The sequence below is a fragment of the Felis catus genome, chromosome E1 (genome assembly GCF_018350175.1).
Source record: "Felis catus isolate Fca126 chromosome E1, F.catus_Fca126_mat1.0, whole genome shotgun sequence".
Taxonomy (NCBI): domain Eukaryota; kingdom Metazoa; phylum Chordata; class Mammalia; order Carnivora; family Felidae; genus Felis; species Felis catus.
This window is the reverse complement of record NC_058381.1, coordinates 44,259,357-44,282,002: the sequence shown is the minus strand read 5'-3', so window position 1 is coordinate 44,282,002 and position 22,646 is coordinate 44,259,357. Positions and strand designations below refer to the sequence as shown.

The following is a 22,646-nucleotide window of genomic DNA, read 5'->3' as shown; positions in this document are numbered from 1 at the left end:
TGAGCCCTGGCCTTTCGTCTCAAGAACTCACTGTCTGTGGCAGGGGGAACAAACACCTAAACAAATAACTGTCATTCGCTGTGACCACTGCGTTAGGAAAAGTATGTACAAGGCATCCGAGCAGCATGGAGGAGGATGGGCTTCCTTCTGTCCTGGAGTACTGAAGAAGGCTTCCCAGGTGTGCCCTAGGAACTGAGTCTGGAAGGATGCTCAACACATTGTCAGATGGAGGAGGCCTGAGGTAGGGGAGGGAAGGTCGGGTAGAGGGAATGGCCCATGCAAAGGCACTGAAGTGTGTAAGAACATCTCTGTGTGACTTTGGGAGATGTGACATGACTTGGGGGGAGGAGGGTATCCCAACTCTCCCCCTCGGAACCCCCCAAGCCCCCATGACATCTGTCACCCTGTCTGGGGACAGACAGCAGTGTCTGGTCCTGCACGATGCCATGGTGCCCTGTGAGTGATGGCTCTGTCATTAGCAGGACAGAAGCACACTGTCCCCAGATGAGGAGCTCCTGGGTTTGACAGCCGTGCTGTCCCCCAGCAGCCCCATTCACTCCCAGCCAGACTCTTAGCAGTGCTGCCCTCGTCTCAGGAAGGAAGATTCCCTCCCCCAGAATCACCTCTCCCTGGAGGCTGAGGGCAAAGGCAGCCCTGCCTTCTGTGGGAGCTGGGCTGGATCAGTCTTCGGGGCCTGGGAGACCAGCCCCATTGCAGTGATGGCGAAGACATCAGCTGTGTGGGCAGATCACAGCCCTGACAAGGGGTGGACCTTGGAGAGTCCTGTGCTCACAGTGTCCCATTGTTATGTGCCCCTCAGCTCCCCTCCCCATAGCTTGGCATGTTTGTTGAATGGATGAGAAAGGCAAGAGAAAAGGGAGGGAGGGAGAGAGAGAGGTAGGAGACAGAGACTGATGGGGTTTAAAAGAAGAGAAAGGGATGAGGTGTTGGGTGCCTCGGGCACACCAGGCCCGACTGCGTCCTTACATGGCATTAACTCAATGAACACTCACGACAACTCATTTTGCAGTTGAAAAAACTGAGGCACAGTGGGGCTATGCAACTTGCCAAGGTCACACAGCCCGTGTGTGTGGGAGCAGGAGGTGAATCCAGGCCGTCTGGCCTCAGAGCCCGAACTTCTGACCGTGCAGTGTAATAAATACCACAGTGGTGGTAGGAAGGCACCTTCATGGGACACAGAGGAGGTTGTGCCCCTGGAGGAAGAAATCGCTGGCCAGGAGGAAGGGCAAATCCTCTCAGGATTTGCCGTTTGCTCAGCGAAGGTTCTGGCCCTTGGGCCTCTGTGCCTGCTTCCTTGAGGCTAGATCCTGACCTCACCTGCTGCGGCAGCGTGCTGGCCTGAATGCTGCTGACAGGGGTTGGGGGGTCTCCAGGAGGCCCTGGCCTCCACTGCCAGTTGTGGTCAACAGGGTATGGCTCTCCAAGCCCCTGCCACTATCTATTTTTGTTACAGAAACAACTGGCCAGACGGTTGGTTCGTTCTGCCTGGCACCCGGCTCTGCCAGCACGGCTGCCCCAGGGGTCAGCCGAGTGAGGGTGGGTCCCCTCGGTAGCCTTCCAGGGCCAAGAAACCTTCCTCTCCACTGCCACCTTTCCTCCCTCACAAGCTGCCCATCTTCTCCCTGGTCCGATCCCTCCACCTCCTCACTTCTGCTCCTCACTGAATACTGATCACCATCCTTTGAACCTTGCTGTGTACCACGCACTCTGCGAAGCCCACGGGATGACTCATGTCACTTAGTCTTTGCTACTGCATCCTAGAGGGCAGGTCTAATTCTCTTCTCTTCGCAGGCAGGGAAGGGGGCTCTGGGCATCCCCCAGAAGGAGCCCCTGGACACAGAAATGCTGGGTGGTGGGCCAGGATTCCCACCTGACGGGAGCCGAGCCCACCTGTTAGCCTGGCCTTTTGTCTTCTGAGCACCACTTGGGGGTCCCGGTGCCTTCTCTCTTTTACTGGCCTAGATCCTTTGTCAGATTGCCTCAGATGGGAAACAAAGTCAGGATAAGGATGTTTCCCAGAGAAGAGCTGGTGGCCACCATCACAGATAGATGGAGCCCCGGGGGGTTATCTAAGCGTTAAGATGCCCCCATGGGATCGAAAGGGCTGCAGACGCACCACCTGAGAAGGGGTCAAAGAGCATGAGCAGGTAGGCAAGACCCAGCACTCCATCCACTGGAGGGCAGAAAAGGAGAAAGAGAGGACCACTGGTTTAGCAGGCAACTGGCCCTGTGAGAAGCCCAATGTGACCATGGGGGACCTGTCGGTGGGACACACACCCAGGACACACAGGAAGTAGAAATCCAGACTAGACCCACCCATTGTCCAGCCCTCTCAGGTGCAGTCCCACCTGCCGGAGTTCTCTCTGGGAGCATTCCCTGGGCCACAGCGCCATCTGCAGGGCAGCCCTGCGTCCGCGCGGAGGCTGCCAGGGCTGGCTCAGCAATGACTGTGGGTGGCAAAACCAGCGCCCATACGGTTCTTTAAAGCCTCGTGTAGCCACCCAGGCACCTCCCCTTGCCAGCAACCTTCTGAATGATTCTGGTGGATATCATCATACCATTTGATAGATGGAGAAGATGAGCCTTGGAAAGCTAGAATCACCTAACCAGACGGCAGTGGAGACAGGCAGGACACCAGCTCAGGCCCTTTGACAAAGATCTGTGTTCTACCGCCGTCTCTCTGGTCTCAGAAGAAAGAGAAGTGTGGCGGGTGAAAGATAAAGTGAAATCTGCTGATTGGAGAGGTCAGAGAGGCTGGATCTGTGGCTTGATTCTGTCACACCAGCCATCTGGCAGCCACACCCTTAACCCACCCCAGCCAGGGAAAGCAAACACCCCCAGACAGCGCATCCTTCCCAGCCCGTCAGCCAATTAATCCACCGAGAATTGAGCTGTTTTATTAAAGGGGACTGCCGAGGGGATAAAATGCATCTGTTACACGTCTCAATGACTGCCAAGATAATGGAGAACATTATATTTTCTCCTCTCAGTGCCCATCTCGGCAGCAAGCCTGGTCAGCCAGGGTTTAGAGGCAGAGACTGTCTACCCTCATGAGAAGATACTCAAGTTGCCCAGATGTGCTAATTTTCCCGAAATTTGAAACCTACAATTTCCTGAGCCATGTCCTGTTAATTGCCCACCCAAATTCTTCTTTAAAAAAGAAAAAAAAAAAAGATCTCAGGCGCCTGGGTGGCTCTGTTGGTTGAGCGACTGACTCTTGATTTTGGCTCAGGTCATGATCTCACTGTTCATGAGATTCTCTCTTTCTCTGTCCCAGACCCACGGACACTCTCGATAAATAAATAAACAAACAAACAAACAAACTCAAAAAAAAAAAAGACCTAATTGGCTTTAATAGATGATTCATGGATCACGCGGCACCCCATCTAGCAAGTAGAGATGCTCCTGGCCTTCTAAATTCTTGAGCTTACATTTAAGTGTCATTGATGCAAAACGCAGCGACCCAATCAGGTTAATATTGATGGTTAACGTTTCATTAGCTATGTGTGGAGTATTCACTCAGGAGTGGTCCCAATGTATTTATTTATTCCTGGGACAGCCTCCTTCTACTGCCCAACTTGAATCTCCCACGAGTTTATTCCAAGAGTAGCAGATAAGCGCAATAATATCCCTAGCTACTTGCAATGTTATCCTAACGGAAGCCTAATTAGAAGGTAGATCTCTCTAGCTGGTGGAGGCTTCCTCTCCCTATATGCAGAGCACAGTAGACTCGGCTGTTCTAGATAACTTGTTATCTGCTTATCTGTAACACAGCTCTTTTTTAATTTACCACTCTTGCATATTTATGGTCCCTAATTGGTAACTGAGTACTTATCAACTACGTACTGCATGCTTATCCCTAAGATGCCTGCTTTGGGTTGGGGAGCCTTAAAAGAGAAATATATGCTCCTTTGGGGTGCTAGTCTCTTCTGGGGTCTTCAGTCAGGTGAACAAGTGATATACATTGAACCATCTTTGTGTGCAAAATGCTTGCATGGAAATCCATGCATCTGAAAATGGACACATTGTGAGAATTATCAGGGTCAGTTAAAGGGGACAGAAATACAAATGACGGCGTTTCGGGATTCTTCCGTACACTACCCAGCCAGAAGAACAGAACACCTTACCCAGTGCTAGGCCCTAGGAGGGAATTTTGCAAAAATTCACAGTCCTTTATCTCAAAGCTGATGGCACAGTGGGAAGACTCTAACTTGTTTTCTTTTTCAATACAAGTCACAGAATGGAACAGAGGCAAAATCCAGGAGGGGTGAGGAAATTTGGCTCTGGGGGGGAAAACAGATAGAAAGGCTCATTCTGCTAAAAGTAGAGCATCCTGGAAGGTCTTACCTGCTTGTGGCCGGTCTTCGTCCTCAGTAGGTTGAGGAAGTAGGGGAGAGAGCCACTCCTCTGGACTCATTTCTGACCCTCACGGTTGAAAAAAGAAATGATGGTGTATTGAGGTTCTCCAAAGAAACAGAACCAATAGGATACGTGGTGATACACAGGGGAGACTTATTACGCGGACTGGCTTATGTGGAGGCTGAGATATGCCATGATACGCTGTTGCAAGATAGAGCTAACGGGAAAGCTGGTGGCATAATTCAGTCTGAGGCCAAAGGAGGTTAGGCCTATGTAAATCCCAGAGTCCAAGGACCAAGAACCATGAACTCCGATTCCGATGTCCAAGGGCAGGAGAGATGGATGTTGAAGCTCAAGAAGGAAAAGAAAGAATTTGCCCTTCCCCCACCTTTTTGTTCTATTCTGGCCCTCAATGGATTGGGTGACGCCAGCCCCCATTGGTGAGGATGGGCCTTTTTTACTCAGTCTCCGGAGTCAAATGCTAACCTCTTCTGGAAACACTCACCCAGAAATATACCCAGAAATACTGTTTGTCAGCTATCTGGGCATCCCTTAGCCCAGTTAAATCAACACATACAAAGAACCCTCACAGATGGGTTCACACTGTTACAGCCTCTATCTGGAAGGAGGCTCCTTCTCTCCACTTCCTGCCACGCCCACATATCCTAGACTTTAACCTTTGGACTCCTTCCCACTGCATTCCTAGGGCCAGACCACTTTTCTGCCTTCTGCATCCCTCCTCAGTTAAATTTGAGTTTCTCCCTTTGTATGTAGCCATCAGTTATGCGGAGTCATGCAGCCCCAGGGAACCTCCCCCCACCCCCCACCCCTGCAGGTCTGGGAAGGCAGGACTTCCTCAGAGGCAGGACCCACCCAATCAGGAGGAAGGGACGTGCAGCAGCTTTTAAGGAAATGTAAGTGGTGGCAACACTGGGAGCTCAGGGCTAAACTCAGATTATAAAAGGACAATGAAAGAGAAACACCGAAGGATAAGCGAGAAGAATGGACAGTTGCAGGAATGTTTACAAATGAAACGAATAGGTGTAAGACAGCATAGTGACTAGAACATGGTAAGTATACAAGAAATATTAGGTGGTATTATTATCATCATCATCATCGAATACCAGAATGATGAGGGCTTGTGATAAGATGTGACAAAGGCAGCCTTTAAAAGCTCATTTTTTTTTCTCCTGAGCAAGAGTAACAGGGAGATGTTCAAGGCAGATGACGCGATATTAATAAAAGACTGGGAAAGAGCTAAAGCCTCCTTTCTATTTTCTTACGTTTCCTTTGTTAAAGGGAATAATCCTCAAGCTGGAAAGGTTAACTAACATGATTATGGAGTAACTGAGATCCAAGACAGGTGACGCAGTGCTCAAGGAGAGCCCTGCTGCTTTACATGGGCTCAGCTTTCCTGATTCCAACTAAATATATCCGAGAACTTTCTGGTGTGACTGCAGAACCCTCACTGATAAATATTGAGAAACCAGGAAGGTGCAAGGGGTGGGCGGAAATTGGAAATAGGAAAATGTTGCCCACATTTGAAAAAGAAAGTGGATTCCGGAAATGAGATTGGCATGTCTGACGTTGACCTGTAGTCAGCTCTGTTTTGAGCCCTCAGAGAAGATGGCAGGTGTTACTTGTGGCCAACGTACTCAGTAAGGGTAAATGGTCAAATTGACCTCATTGTACTGTTGATCAATCGGTACATGAAGATGCTGCTATGCACATTGTATACTTATTCTTGGCGAAGCAACTGACAGAATCTTTGAGGATTCATGGTGAGCAAGATGAAGAAATAAGGTTTAACAGATTTAAATATAAGGCACAGAAAGGTTGGTATTTTAACCATTGTCACACAGCTGACCTTTAGTGGAGCAAGGATTTGAACTCAGAGAACTTAACTCCAGGATTCAAACTATTAGCCATATCACCGGGCTGGCATCTGATCATTGGGCTCACCCCTGGCCCTTACATTTTAAGAAAGATGCTGACAGATCAAAGCAAGTATGGCAGAGAGCGACCAGAATGGGAGAGGCTAGAAATCTTACAGATGAAAAATCCGGGGGTTTCCGTATGGGATAAAAAATGAACTTGGGGGGTGGAGTGCATGAGTGGCTCAGTCAGTTGAGCGTCCAACTCTTAATTTCGGTTCAGGTCATGGTCCCAGGGTTGTGGGATCGAGCCCCGTGTCAGACTCTATGCTGAGCTTGGAGCCTGCTTAAGATCCTCTCTCTCTCTCTCTCTCTGCCCCTCACCACCGCCCCCCCCCCAGAACTCTCTAAAATCCCAAAAAACAAAACAAAAATAAAAATAATTCGGGGGGGAACGCAACGTCTGCCCTCAAGCACTCAAAGAAATGTCACATGCCAAAGCAAAGAGATTTATTCTGCACAGAAGGATAAGGGCAAGAGACAGATTTCAATTTTCTGAAGATTAGAGAGTTCTCCCAAACTGGAATCAGCTGCTTTATTTAAGGTACTGAGCTCCCTGGCACCAAAAGCATGCAAGCAGAGGCTGGACAGCTTGTCAGCCAGGCTTCCTACTGAGATGATACTCTCCCTCTTCTCAAGGTGCCTACAGCACTGCCAAGATGCACTAACTCAGCACCCTTGTTGTCATTGGTTTTGTGATTGTAAATTTCACACAGCTTTCTTGAGGTAATTTACCTACTATCGAATTCACCCATTGTGAGAAAGCAATTTGGAGGTTCTTAATAAATGTATACAGTGGTGCAGCCATCAGCACAATCCAGTTTTAGAACAGATTGTAGTTTTTGATTCCCAAAGAACATAAGCATCCAAGGTAGGTTGAGGTGTCCCTTGGCTGCAGCCTCCACTGGCCTAATAATGCAGCCCACGTCCCCATGCCCTGGCTCTTCCCCTCCATCCACCACTCATTCTTTCTTGTCAGCTGACTTGGTTCTGTACCTGCCGCTGTGAGCCTGGGCCCTGGACCCTCCCCAGCTGTCTCCACTGTCACTTTTGCTTCCTTCTCTCGCCACGTGCCAGTGTCTGGTCTTCGGCACAGAGTCTGAGGTGGCAGTGTGTTCTGGAAGACTATGAACCCTTGTGCCCCAGATCTACATTTGAATCATGGCCATGTGGCCTCACAAAGTTACTCTATCCTCTTGAACCCTGGCTTCTCCCTTTGCAAAGTAGATGTAATACATGTGCCTTGCTGGGTGTGAAGAGCAGAGCTGATGTACGTAAAGTGCCTACAATGGTACTATGCTCAATAAATGGCAGTGATTACTGCTTTGCGATTATGATTACCGCTTCTAATCTTGCTGCCACCTTTATTATCATTGGCACTCACAAGTGTTCTGCTCTGGGTGTCCATTTGCCTTTCTCTTCCAGGCACATCCCTAACTGCAGGCCGTTTCCTAGGTTACTCCTGACGTCCCGGGAAGAAGACGGATGCTGCCAGCACCTGGAACCCCCAAGGCCCACCTCTGCCAGCGCTGCGTGTAGGTCAGTGGGATGAAGCAGCAGCACCACCTAGTGGCGATGAGCAGCAGCAAGTTATTTACTGGTCAAATTAGGAGCTAGTCTGACTAGACACTTCGGAGCCTTAAAGGTCAGTGGTCCATCCAATGCTTGTGTGTGAGTCTTGTGTGTGCACAGCACCCTCCTTCTCATGGCCATGCATTAGAATAAAAGAAGACGATTAAAAAAAAATAAAAATAAAAAGAGAAGAAAATTTCGTAGCATGGTGCTCCTAGAGACCACAAGGTGTGACAAGCCAGTTTAACAAGCATCCCCAGCAGGGGCGTCTGGGTGGCTCAATCGGTTGAGAGTCCGACTTCGGCTCATGATCTCGCAGTTCATGAGTTTGAGCACATGCCGGGCTCTGTGCTGACAGCTCAGAGCCTGGAGCCTGCTTTGGATCTGCCCCTCTCCTGCTCACGCTGTCTCTCTCTCAAATATAAACAAACATTTTTAAAAAATTAAAAAAAAAAAAAAAGCATACACCAAATCTACAGACAGAAAGATCAGTGTCAGTGGTTAGTGGTTGCCTAGGATTGGGGTGGGGGGGAGGGAGGATGGGGAGCAAATGCTAAAGGGCATAGGGTTTCTTTTCAGGATGACAAAGATGTCCTAAAATTACAATAATGGTCACACAGATCTGAGTATACTGAAAACCACTGACTGTACACTTTTAAATGGGTGAACTGTAGAGTATGTGAATTATGTCTCAATAAAGCTGCTACCAAAAAAGGTGAGAAGAATATCGAAACTTTCAAAGGGAAAAAAAAAATTCATCTCCACAGCGTATCATCAGTTTGTGTGTACTATTTGACGACCTCCATCAGACCTGTGGACAAAGGACTCAGGTCACTTCGTGGTGTCCTACTTCACTTGAAACCTACCTCAACAGGAGTGTAAACCCTCCTGTGCTGAGCAACTCACATGGAAACATTCCCAGTTCTGCTAAGGCATTATATGCCTATATTATATTATAAATCTGATTATACGACCCACTATATATAGAATTGACTCACAGAACCCCCATATTACCCCATATTCTTGGTATCCACACAGAGCTGTATCCCAGAGGTCAGGCTTCTAGGTAAGGAAATGCAGGGTCATTGGTTGAGTAGCCCAACCAAATCCAGCCAGGAAGTGGGCAGAGCTTTAATTTCAGCCTCAGACTTGGATTCAAGGTTCAGAGCCCTTACCATTCCATAGGGTGACCACACAACCCATTTTTTGCCCTGTGTCCCGCATAATTATTGGTAGCATTCCATTCCCTCTCAAGATAACACATTCCATGGTTCCTATGGGGCAGTCCTTCCCCTGGGGTTCTGCCTCATCTGTGCCTCAGATCTATGTCTCTGGATGGATGCTGTGGTCAGGCCAACAGCACCTCAGCACTTCCTAAAGCACCCACCAGCCCCAGGCCCCTCACCTGCCCGGAACAGGCAAATCCAAAGAAACAGAAAATAGATTAGTGGTTGCCACAGGCCTGGGGGAAGGGAGGAATGGGGAGTGGATGCTACTGGATCCAGAGTTTCTTTGGGGGGGGGGGGGGGTGTCTAAAATCAGTCATTGTGGTTGCATATACTAAAAACCACAGAATGAACCAAAAAAGGGAAGAGAAACAGGTGAGGATAGGACACAGCAACATGCTTGGTAATCAAGGACCCCAGCTGGTCTCGTGAACATTCTCCATGGTTAGAAAAGGACCAAGCATCCAGCAGGAATAGAAGGTAAAGACAGCAAGAGAGAGATTTATACAGCCCCCACACACGATCCCGCTTCCCTTCTCCTACAAATAACGCTCATCGGTTTGTGGCCACCAGCACTGTTGTTCACACTTAGACATGAAGATACTCCCCGGGAAACACCAGAGCAAGGTATACAAAGGTCTGAGACACTGAATCCGCACAACCTTACTGGGTAAGTATCATCATTCCCATTTAACAGTTAAGGAAAAAAGGGGCCCCTGGGTGGCTCAGTCGGTTAAGCGTCCGACTTCGGCTCAGGTCATGATCTCATGGTTCGTGGGTTCAAGTTTGGCGTCAGACTCTGTGTTGACAGCTCCGATTCTGTGTCTCCCTCTCTCTCTGCCCCTACCCCACTTGTACTCTGCCTCTCTCTCTCTCTCTCTCAAAAATAAATAAGCATAGAAAGAAAGAAAGAAAGAAAGAAAGAAAGAAAGAAAGAAAGAAAGAAAGAAAGAAAGAAAGAAAGAAAGAAAAGAAAGAAAGACAAAGAAAAGAAAGAAAGAGAAAGGAAAACAGGTAAGCAAATGGAGGCTCAAGAGATACAGAAGCTAAGAGTAAATGGCCAAAGGCCAGCAGCCAGTAAGGGACATAACTGGGATATCAACATGGCTTTCAGGGACCCAAGTCTTTGTTCAAAGTGACTACACTGAAGTGGCCCCGCTCACCCCCACTCACCAGCTCCAGACCACAGGGAAAGCTCATGGTTTGAAAGTGTCACGGATGCGATCAGTGAGGATACTGCTAGAGGCACAAAGGCCCAGGACAGCACCTCCGGGGTCGTCTTTTGCACAAGTACCCTGGGAATGTTCAACAGGAAGTCTGCTAAGACGGAGGGAAAAGGGATCTTAAAGTAGTTCGACGACACATACAGAAGCACGTGGCTGTCCTCTCCTCCTTCCAAAGCAAGTTCTTTATTGTCCAACCGACCGACAATTGTTAAACGAGGCCTAGCACTGTACTAGGTACACCGTACTAAGCACAAATACAAAAGTAGAGGACACAGTCCCTGCCCATTTGAGGCGCACAACTTAAATCTCTCAGGAACTGTTCCAGGGTTAAAAACCAAATCGGGACTTGGATGCCAGTATTGCAATGAACAGTCTTTAGGGTCAACATCTTACAGAAAAACATCACACCCCACGTTGATCGTGGCAGGAAATCTCTTCCTGGGAGTATCGACTTCATTATTATCAATAAACAAGGGTTACTTTAGTTCAAGTTCACCTTACATTCCCCTCCTCTGTAATTTGAATAAGAAGCTTTTTTGAAAAAGGACTTCTCCAGGGTCACGTAGTGGAAGTGCTCAGGTACACATCCGGTCAACAGCTGTCTGGCCAAACGAGCTCTAGACTACCACGTGAAACCAAGCTCACCTCCAGGCCATTTTCATGAACATTCTGAGGACCACATAAAGCACGTTTCCACGTAGGACATTATTGCCATCCGGGAGGGGGAGCGGGCGCCGCAGAGAGCGGTCCGGAGGAGACATTTTCATATCAAAAGTGAGCACCGACTCAGGGGCAGTCACAGGGGTGGCCGGGAATTTCATCTCGACCCCAAAGGAAGCTCTCAACCCTCTCTCACTCGCAGAACTCACAGGTGTGTGGTTCTGGGAACAGAAACAGACCAAAACCGAAAGTTGAAGGGAGATCCTGAACTTGGCGACGATTCCATCACAGGAGTGAACCTCCCGCTTTGAGCACAGCACATTAGCATGGGACAGAGAAGTGGGAGCAGCAGCCTCAGGAGCCTGAAACCTGAGAAGGGGAGACAGACGCAGGGACACACGCCTGCCCCTCCGCAGGACCCTGTGGCCAAGAACCTCGGCCTCCCGCTGGGTTACTTACCCCACATGGTCTCCATCGGGCAAATAAGAGGCAAACGGGAAGGAACTAGCATGAGGAAAGGACTGGACAATTTTCTAGTGTTATGGAGACTTGACACTCTAATGAAAAAGACCTCGAGTTCCTTTAAATGAAGCACATTACACCAGGAAGAAAATAACTTAAGGGAAAAGTTCAGATCTGAACTTCAAACCTGCAGGAAGCAAGTGCCTTTTTCCTCTTGAGGATCTTTTGCTTTAAAGCACTGACAAGTGAGTTGCTAGCTCTGGCAGTGATGGGCAAGAAGGACGGGCCCTTCCTGCTTACAAAAGAACACCAGCGTCTAAGGGGACTCGAGCTGTGCGGAGACGCCAGCCCCGGCTCTGCCAGCTCCACTCAGCCCCCAGCCAGCTCCCCGCCTCCTGCCCGCTGTGGAGACGGCTCTGGCGAGCGTGCACCAGGAAGCCCCCGGGGGCCCTCCACCCGCGGCCAGGCTGAGCGCCGGAGCTACTGAAGTGGAAGGTAGCATTTCACATGTAACACTGGTTTTTCTTCACACCTAAGACTGGTTTTCTTACAGCATGTATAAGGCACAGTGTGAGAAAGCTGCTCCCGCTCCCAGCCACACACCCACACTCAGCTCCTCGCACGCACGCACGCACGCACACAGAAGAGGCCAGCTGACTTTGCCACAACGCACGGGGAAGGGATCGCTTCCGATCACTTCTGGTTTTTGAGCTGGTTGGAGAGCCAGTCCAGGCCTTCGTAAAGCCCATCTCCACTGGTGGCACAAGTGGCCTGAATGTACCAGTTTCTCTGGCGGAGGGAATGTAAGCCGAGCTTGTCTGTTATCTCCGCTGCGTTCATAGCATTCGGAAGATCCTTGAAAAAGAAAACCCGAAAGTCAGTTTTTAACGATGCATTTATATAACAAAATACTACGTTCTTCTCCCCAAACCTACCCCACCCCACGGTCTGAGCTCAGCTGATCCTTAATCTCTCTCTCTCTCTGACCTCTCAACTCCACACTGGGTAACACCACTGGTTGTACCATCAAAACAGATGCAGAATCTGACCCCTCCTCAGCACCTCCACAGATACCCTCCCGATGCCAGCACCATGACCTCCACCCTGGAGCACTGAAAGAACTTTCCTAATTGGTCCCCTTGCTTCTGCACTTGTTCCCCTCAAGTCTGCTCTCAACCCAGCGGTCAGGGGAAGAGAGAACCATTCTTTCAAAACCCGACAACAGCTCCGTCTCTCTCAGGGGGAGAGCCAGCGTCCTTGTGATGGTCTGCAAGGCCTTCGCGACCTGAGCCCCCAGGACCCCTCCCTAATTGTCCTGCTTAATCTTTTCAAATGCCGCAGTCACCATATGTTGCTACATTATAAAACTTACTTATTTGGTACGTGAATTACTTATCATCTGTCTCCTCTAACTAGAACCCAAGCTTGTTTACAAGCTTGTTCTCTGATATATTTCAAGTTCCTACAACTCTGCCTGCCACGTAATGTAGATCTAGACACATTGATATGGATCTGGATATATCGATATGGATCTAGATATAGTGATATGGAATGACATCAAAGATATGCTAAGTAAAAAAGCTGATCTCCAGAATGTAAATATGAATACGATCACATAACTGTTTACACAGGCATAGAACGTTGTAACTCTGGGAAAAGAAGAAATTCAACAATGTTTTACCCTGAAGAGTGAGGCTAGAACATTTCACTTGGTATTCTGAACTGCTGGCATGTTTTTACCACGGGCATGTTCTGTTTTTATAATTAAAAAGAACAAGTGTCATTTTCTTTTTGAAAGTCTATCGTGCTCACTAGTGAAATTCTGGACTGGCATCGAACCCAGCGGTAGGGTAATCACTGAGTGATGACCCAGCCACCATTTAAAATCATGATTACAAAGAGCCGGATGGCAAGAGAAAAAGTGACACACAGGATGCAACCCAGTCAGAAGAGCGTGAGCTCAGTCACATAACGAATGTGTTCATGGAGGAGAAAGTGGATGGAAACACACCACAATCGACTGAGGTTATCTCGGGCTGGTACGTTCCACAACTCTACCTTCTTTTCCAAGCTTAGTTCGGCTTTGAGTCCCCAGGTGGGACGGCTCTACACTTGGCCCTCCTCCCACTCTTCCTTTACTGCTTTCCATTACATTTATGTAGAAGACCCTTCTCTTCCTGGAAGATAGGCCCCCTATGATGCAACCATCTCCTCCCTCACCGCCCCCGCCCGCTCTGTTCCAGCTGTATTGGCTGCCTTGCTATTTTTGGCCCCACATGGCTCCCTTCCTGCTGGCCTTCAGGTCTTCTTCTCAAATGTCATCTTATGATGGAGGAATCCTGGCCCTTCCCCACATCTATCCTCCACACTTCCAGCAGACACATTACATATTATTTACCGACTGGCTCTGCTTGCGCTAGAATGCAAACTCCATGAACACAGGGATTTTTGTCAGTCTTGCTGCTCACTGCTACAACACCAATACCTAAAACAATGCCTGGATCTTAGTAGATGCTCAATTAATGTTTGTTGCATGAATGAATAGAAGACATAAGCTAAAAAGGAGGTGCATAGGGGGCGCCTGGCTGTCTCGGGGTTGTGAGTTCAAGCCCCATGTTGGGCCTAGAGCTTACTTTAAAAAAAAGAGAGAGAGAGAGATGGGGTAGGTAAGGTGGGAAGGTTACAGTAGAGACTAGAGAGAGAGGAAGGCAGATATCTAATTTAAGTATCCATATTTTTAAGTGAACATCTGGCAGAAATTTCAGTCCCGGTATTCAGAAAGCCAACAACATACCTGTTTATTTACAAACACCAATAAAACTGCATCTCTGAGCTCATCTTCTGCCAACATTCTGGTTAGTTCTTCTCGGGCCTCATTGACCCGCTCTCTGTCATTACTGTCAACCACGAAAATCAGGCCTGGAAAGAAATCACAAGCATGTTGGTAATCTGAACCTGGAAAGGGGAACTGTTTATATGTCCTTACAGCTTCTCCCTACTTATGTGTATGGTTTCACCGAAAGCAATCCATAAGGAAGGACATCTAATCTCCAGTCAGGAAGCCTGCTGCACACTCAACCCACCTACCTTTTCAGAAGCATCACAGGCCTTCACCAGATTAACAGAAACAAGAATACAGAGAGAAAAGGTTAAGGTTCATGCTTTATCACCTTGCTTCTACATCATGCCTACATAATGAAGTCCCAATAAGAACAAAGGACGTCAAAGTTCAGAGAAGCATCCCAGGTTGGCAAGACTCTAATGATGTTACACATCAGCGTGCCAGAGGTAATGCAGTGTTTTCTCCGTGTGCAAAGGACCATGGAAGCTTTGTGTCTGGTAACTCCCAGACCTCGCCCTATGTGTCTCTCCCTTTGGCTGGTTCATTTGTATCCTTGTGCTATAACAAAACTGTAATTCTAAGTATCTCGCTTTCCTGAGTCCTGTGAGTCATTCTGATGAATTACCGAACCTGAGGGGGTCGTGGGAACTGCTGAATTTGCAGCCACCCAATGAGAAGTGAGGGTGGTCTGGGGACCCCATTTATGGCTGGTGTCTGCAGTGAGGGAGTCTTGTGCCTCTAACCTGTGAAGTCTGGCCCAACTCCAGGTAGCTGGTGTTGGGAAATCTTTGCAGGATCCCACACTGGAGAGAGCATCAGGGGATCCCCAGGAAGCAAGAGACAGGTTGAAGAAAGATACCACCACACTGTGTGGAAGCAAAGGTGGTAGAAACCTGCACAGACCTGGTTGCTGCTACGTTGGCTGGAGGAAGCACTGGGCCAAGATGATTCCCTGGGAAAACCTACTCACGCCCAAATAGAGAATGGGGAAGACCGTCTTCGCAGCCATCCGTGTATGGTAAAGTACATAATGATAGTAAGAACTTGGTGGCTAGCTGACAATAAGCCCTCCATGCGACAAAAACGTGAAGTGGCTGCCAGAACTAATTTGCTCTCAGGCTGTATCGAGAGCAGTGTCGGCAGCTCAGTTTCTAGGGTATGGGCGATAAAAAGCCTTCTCTATCGTGTGTCAGTCAGAACATCCTGTGAAGATTACATGGTCGCTGCAGGACCCACGCTCTACAACGCAGGCGCACTGGAAGGATTCAAAGAAAGACTAGGACGGCAGAGGAACTAGAGACGATGTCAGACGAAAAAGAACTGACATAACCGGGGATATTTTATCTCGAGAAAAGACTCACTGGGGAGACTGACAGCTGTCTTCAAATATCTAAGAGTTCATGCCATAAAGAGAGGTTCAACCAGTTTTATATAGCTCTATAAGTACCCTGAAGATCAGTGGGTACAAACTACAGGACATCGACAAAGAGTCAACAAAACTGAAGACCCAACGGGCTGCCTCAGGAGGCCTCCTTGTCGCTGGGGAGATTTGTGCCCCGCTTCAGCCACAGCTTATGGGGACACTGCCAAAGGGACCTTCCCGGTAGCAGAAGTGTAGCGTGAGAGGATGACTTCTTGGCTGCCTCCAACACGGATTTCACAGCGATGTCAGGAGGGAGAACCGGCGCTGGCCCTCTGCCCCTTTCCTCCTGCTTCCCAGGCCCACCCGACAGCTGCCTGGCCAGCTGCTCTGGGGTGGCCCACTCCTCAGACAGGAGCTCCCGCGGCTTCGGGGTGCTCGGGTGCTGCACCCGAGCCAAAGTCCCGTCTGTTACATCACATCAGATTAAAACAACGCAGAACATCCAAAACTTCTCCCAAAGATGCAATATTCTACCAATAGTATAACCAGGTCTCTGATCATAACTAAGCAAACAACGTTACCCAGAAATTCGAGGAGATCCTTAGTCTCCAAAGCAGAGCTGACAGGGTGGGAGCATAGAATCCCTTTGCCATTCCTGATAGAAACAAAGGTTTATAAATATCAGGGCCCACTTTATACTGCTTTCACATAAATCCTGATCTGAGAAACAAAAGAATCTAGCATCAGACTGACTCTACTTTTGAACGGGGAGAACCTAGAAAAGATCATTTTACACATGAATGGTACACTACAATTTGTTTTAAAAGGCCGGGAGGCTGGGGCACCTGGGTGGCTCGGTGGGTTAAGCACCGACTTTGGCTCAGGTCATGATCTCACGGTCCACGAGTGAGTTCGAGCTCGGCATTGGGCTCTGAGCTGACATGCAGAAATATCTTTGGACAGATGTGCAAAAAAATAGAAGTGCTGGTCTACGGAGGGAGAACTGGGTGGTTAGGAGACAGGAAGGAGACAGTGGCATTTCATTATACACTTTTATTTCTTTTGGAAATTTGAACCATATAAATGTATGGCCATTTAACAAATTAAAATTACTACACTTACAATCAAGGAGAAAAACCTTAAAAAAAAAAAAGAGAAAAATCTGTCCACGTGAGAACTAATGGACCATTTTATGCACTCTATGTAATATAATCAACTAAGAAATCACATAAACTATTCAAATTCCAATCTATACAAGCGAAGCCTAGTGAAGACAGTCAAATGTCTTAATGGAGAGCTAAAAGCTATCATTTAGTCTGTCATACTCAACATACTGATGAAGAAAATTTAAATAATAAAAGACAGCCTGACCTTTGAGAAGCCGGCAGAAGAAAAAGAGGCAGCATCCAAGGCCACTCAGAACTGAGATGCCTGGACCCACCACAGACAGCAAATCCATTCTTCAAACACTCCCCATTTGCTAATCTCACGAGCAGTCTAAATTACGCACCGCAAGGTCCTAGAACACAGCCAGGTGCCTGCCATCAAAGCAACAGTCGCTGGAGTTCAATTAAACTGGACTTGTTAAGAATAGAAGATTGAAAACAAAAAGGCATTTCAACTTGGTGACTGAAGGTGACAGCACTGAATCAGGCAGGCAAAAGAAATCTTGCCAGAGAATGAGGAAGTAAAACCTCTCACAATTTGGGCTCTGTGATGGGGTAATTTACAAGTCAACTTGACTGGCCAACGGGGTGCCCAGACATGTGGCCAAACGCTTCTCTGGGTGTGTCTGGGAGGGGGTTTCTGGATGAGGTTAATGACATTTGAATCAGCAGACTGAGTACAGCAGACTGCCTTTCCCCGCGGGGGTGGGCCTCTCCAGTCCACTGAAGGCCTGAAGAAAAGAAAAGAGTGAGAGAAGTCCCTGCCTGGCCATCCTGGAACTGGCCTCCAGGACTTCTGGCTCTGGACTGGAACTTCCAGCATCAGCCACCCTGGTTCTCCTGCTTGCCAAATGCAAATCCTGGGACTGCTCAGCCTTTGTAACCACGTGAGCCAGTTCCTTATAATAAACCTGAGAGATATATAGAGAGAGATCTATATATATATATATATATTTCCATCCACCCTATTGGTTCTGTTTCCTCTGGAGAAGCCAGACTAATACAGGCTCCCAGCCTACTACCATCTAACCACCGAACAAAGCGTTTTACAAAATCAATCTCATTCAAGCCAAATGATCCAACACAGGAGGTGGTACCTCCATTTTATAGATAAGGGAACTGAGAAAAGATTACTTAACCTTCCCAAGGTTTCATAGCAGAGCTGTGGTTCAGACCCACGCTTTCTAGATTTATTGACTAATGAGGAATTGCATCCGTCTGGCCATTATGGCAAGTACCAACCCAAGATAAACGAACACTCTTGAGTATCAGAAGGTATATCGTCTGCAGCGGATTGAAACAGAGATGTAAAAATCTAACAGTCATCATGGAAGTTGCTAGGTTATCAAGTTCGTTCTCTGAAGATCAGTAAAGGTAAAGAATTAAGCACTTTTTCTGCCTTTCTTATATAAACTATATTTCAGAGAAACCAAATATTTGATGGGAGTTCTCTGTTTAGAAGGATTTCAGCTAACAAATACAACTGAAATGACACGATCTAGAAAAATCACCATTCTGTAACTCTAATAACAGATCTAGCAGTCTTCCACGAATGCTAGAATCACTAAGTGAAAGGCAACTTTATTTTGGGAGAAGTATGCTGAAACCATCTGAATCCATTTAGCATCACTAAAAGTGGGACAACCAGGCCTGTGTTAAGATGTGATACAACAGGAAGTACTTAGCACCACTTCTGAAGTATTCTTGCCGCCAATATGAACCAGAATGTAACCAAACCTCTAGAATAAACTACCATTTTACAAGATATCCATAGACAAATTAAGTAACACTACAATAATCAGCCAAATCCAAAATGCAGGATAAACATCTAACAAAAAATGACACAGGAAAAAAAGAGGTGGGGAGAAGTTCTGTTTTAGAGTAAGAGACTAAAGGGACATAACCATGAAACGCAATGTGTGAACTTTGGTTCCCAATGCAAACAAATCAAACGTAGAAAGGACATATCTGACCCACCTGGAGAAACTTGAATACGGACTGGGTACTTGTCATTAAAGAATTAATACTAATTTTGGGGGTGTGATAATGGCATGGAAATTATGTTCAGAAAAAAAGGCCTTATCGGTTTGAAATGAAAACTGAAGGATACATGAGCAAAAGGTATCACGTCTGGGCTTTGCTAGAACATACTCTGGGCAAAATGCTAGTAAACTGTTGAAGCTGGGCAATGGGTACAAGGGGGGTTCATTCTGCATCCTCTCCTCCTTATATCTTTTGAAGTTTCCACTAACAACAACAAGTGTGTGTGTGCATACATACACACATATATATGTTTACACGCACACACACACACACACACACACAGCATTTTAAGAAAAAAAATATACAATTTAATTTAAAGGCTGAGAAAATAGCTGCAAATGAAGTGAAGTGCTACAACAATGATCTAAAACATAAAGGGCCAGCAGGCTTGGGCACTGGGTGTGACAAGACCGACAAATACAGGCCTTTACTATGAACCACATGCAATGAAAACACCACCAGTAGTAGAATCTGCAAAATTAAGACTCCAAATAAGTTCTAAAGTGAGCGTGAAGATGCCATCTGGTTATGATTCTACATGAGAATCAGGGTGCAAACAGCTATGTGAACAGTTTATGGATATCTTGACAGGCAACATTCTAGAAGGTAGCATTTATCCAACACAAAATCCATGGAAAAAACCTCAAAGAGATTGATGATGGGTGTGGACCCATTAGAACCCCAATTTCTAAGAAACCAGTGATAAGGAAACAAGGCAAGGATCTGGATATGCATGTCGATTCCTGCACCTCTAGAATAGCAGGGCAACAGGGAGGGACTGTGGCCACACAAGATGCTGGCATCTGGGGTTCCAGCCACGCCTGTTCATTTCTTTCTCTCCAGAGGCATGATTCTTAGATATTCTCAACAGGTTTAAAAGAGCTTACTGAATCCAAATTCTTCAAATACTGGTACTTCATCTAACATACATACAATTCTCAATGAACCAAAAGACACAATTCATCAGGATAGCCTTTTAATGAATCTGGATTAAGAGAAGTTTTCTAGGTAGGGCATTAAGGCCCAAGCACCTTTTTTAGAAAGGCAGGGACCATTTTCCGAAAAGAAACCTCCCAAGGAAGTGTAAGTGGGTCATCGGAAGAGAAGGAATGACTGACAGTCCAAACAGAGCAGAGCACAAGGTTTTGCCACAAGCATCCAACTTTAGACGCATTTAATACAAACGGTTCCAGGGCCACAGACTGGATAACCTTTACCTTGGGTGTTCTGGAAATAATGTCGCCACAAAGGTCTGATTTTGTCCTGGCCACCAACATCCCAGACTGTGAAGCTGATATTTTTATATTCTACCGTTTCCACATTGAAACCTAAATTGGAAAGATGGAGAAAATTGTTAATGAAGACTTCTGTTGGCTGAACAATTCCAATGAATTTCAGCTAACATTTGGACAGTTCTTTTAATTTACAAAGCAACTTGCTAGTCAAAGATCTATAGCTTACAGGGGCGCTGGGCTGGCTCAGTGGATAGAGCATGCAACGCTTGATCTTAGGATAGTGTGTTCAAGCCCTACTCTGAGCCTAGAGCTTACTTGAAAAAGAAAAAAAGATCTATGGCTTACAAAACCGAGTATGTTAGCTCGCTCTTTCACTCATCACCTTCTCTACTCTCTCCAGACTCAAACCTCACACATCCCCTTCTTTTCTCTCAGCAGATCTTACAGTGCACTTCAGAGCAAACAGAAGCCACTAATGGGACGACTTTCACCTCCCACCAAACAATGTAGAAACCTACCTACACCTTTCCCCACCCTTTGCTTCTCTCCTTGGAACAACAGAAGAGGGCCACTATCCAATGTCAGTTCTAACCACTCATACCGCCAGACCTTGGGCTGCTCTCCCCCCGCTCTCTGAAATCCCCACCTTGTTCTTCTTAGCACACTTAAATCTTCACATCTTTCAAAAAAAGCCCTTCCTTGACTCCACATCTTGAACTGCTACCACCCTCTATTTTCCCTGTTAAAGCCAAACTTCTCCAAGAATAGTTACATTCACTGCACCTACTGTGTCACCTTGTACCCTAGAAAACCTTGGTTCTGCCCACAATGTTACAGACCTGGCGTTGCCGAGGCAAGTAGTGATCGATCGGCATGTCAATAAATCCAACAGATGCTCTTTGGTTCTTAGGTAATTTGACTTCACATCTGACACTACTGCTCACTCCCTCCTTGAAACTCTTCCCTGGTTTCCCATTCTCCTTCTAATTCTATGGCTGAACCTTCTCGGTCTACTTAGTGAGCTCAACCACATTTAATTGATCCTTAGATGATGGACTTCCTAGGACTCTGTACTGCCCCATCCATTCTCTTCTTTCCACATCCCCAGAGGTAATCTCCTTCCCTCCTGGGGCTGTATCACCATTTTTGTGCTAATGACTCTCAAATTTACATGATCTGAACCCAGATCTCCTGAGCTTCAGGTCCACAATCCAACCTTCTATCCAACATCTTTGGTTAAATGTCTCAAAGGCTCCGGTAAGGCAGTACGTCAAAACTGAACTTAAGATCCCCACCCCTCTAACCTGCTCCTCTCCTAGCTACCTCTGCACCCCTTCATCCCACAAGCTGGAAATCTGGAAGGCATCACTGACACTTTCAACTCTCTCACCCCTAAAATTCTCATTATGGGGGCACCTGGGTGGCTCAGTCAGTTAAGTGTCCGACTTCGGCTCAGGTCATGATCTTGCGGTTCACGAGTTCGAGCCCTGGGTCGGGCTCTGTGCTGACAGCTCAGAGCCTGGAGCCTGCTTTGGATTCTGTGTCTCCCTCCCTCGCTCTCTCTGCCCATCCCCCACTCACACTCTGTCCCTCTCTCACTGTCAAAAATAAGAAAAAATTTTAATAAAAAAAAATTCTCATTATCAAATCTTATCTGTCCAACCTCCTAAATATCTAATAGTCATCCTAACCCCTGAAACTGTCATTTCTTGCCTCAATTATTGAAGCAACCTAACTAATCTAGCGGCAGCCACTCTTCCTCTCTGTCCACTACCATTTTCTAATCAAAACTCTCAAAACACATGTGGTCATATCACTTCCCTACACATTCATGCTTGATTGAAATATTTAAAATAAGGGGGGGGAAAATAATCTCTCTTTGGCTTCCCACACCCAAATCCCAAACATGACTGTCGAGGCCTACCACAACCTGGGACTGCTCACTTTCCAAATCTCACTTTGAGTCAAGCCTGGTTTTCGTGAGGGGCTCTCACTACATTGCAGAAATCTCAATTCTTGCTAAATAAATGTACAATTTCAATGCCATTCTAAAACGAAGAGGGAAAGGAAGTGGGACAGGAAACTTAGCAAAACAATCTTAAATGTAATCTGGAAAAATAAGTAAGCATAACCAAGAGCTCTCTGAAAACAGGTAACAAATTACGTTTAAGATATTAGGGGTGCCTAAGTGGCTCAGTCGGTTAAGTGTCTGACTCTCGGCTCTGGCTCAAGTCATGATCTCACGGTTTCGTGAGTTTGAGCCCCGCATGAGGCTCTGCGCTAATGGTGCGGAGCCTGCTTGGGATTCTCATTCTCTGTCTCTGTCTCTCTCTCTCTCCACCCCCGTCTCTACCCCTCCCCCGCTCACACTGTGCGCACGTGTGTGTGTGTGTGTGTGTGTGTGTGTGTGTGTCTCAAAATAAATAAATAAACAAAATTTTTTAAAGATATTATCAAACCTTAATAATACTTGAAATAATGAAGTTCAAATGACGACAACAGGGGGTTGTCCAGAAGGACACACACACCCATGAAAA

General features: G+C 47.0%; 1 protein-coding gene across 3 annotated transcripts in view; it reads right to left on the bottom strand.

Annotated features, from left to right (window-relative positions):
- LOC101089059 (ADP-ribosylation factor 2) overlaps positions 1 to 22,646 on the bottom strand; it is a 36,033-nt gene that overhangs the window by 6,000 nt on the left and 7,387 nt on the right. For 2 of the 3 annotated variants that reach the window (XM_003997022.5, XM_045044385.1), the window contains 3 exons: positions 20,092 to 20,202; positions 14,255 to 14,379; positions 10,502 to 12,315 (listed from right to left, as the gene is read on the bottom strand). In XM_003997022.5, coding sequence (XP_003997071.1) covers positions 12,154 to 12,315; positions 14,255 to 14,379; positions 20,092 to 20,202 — 398 coding nt within the window. In that variant the 3' untranslated portion in view covers positions 10,502 to 12,153. Of the gene's footprint in view, positions 1 to 10,501; positions 12,316 to 14,254; positions 14,380 to 20,091; positions 20,203 to 22,646 lie in introns of those variants that run through there. The other variant, XM_045044384.1, reaches the window with a different exon arrangement.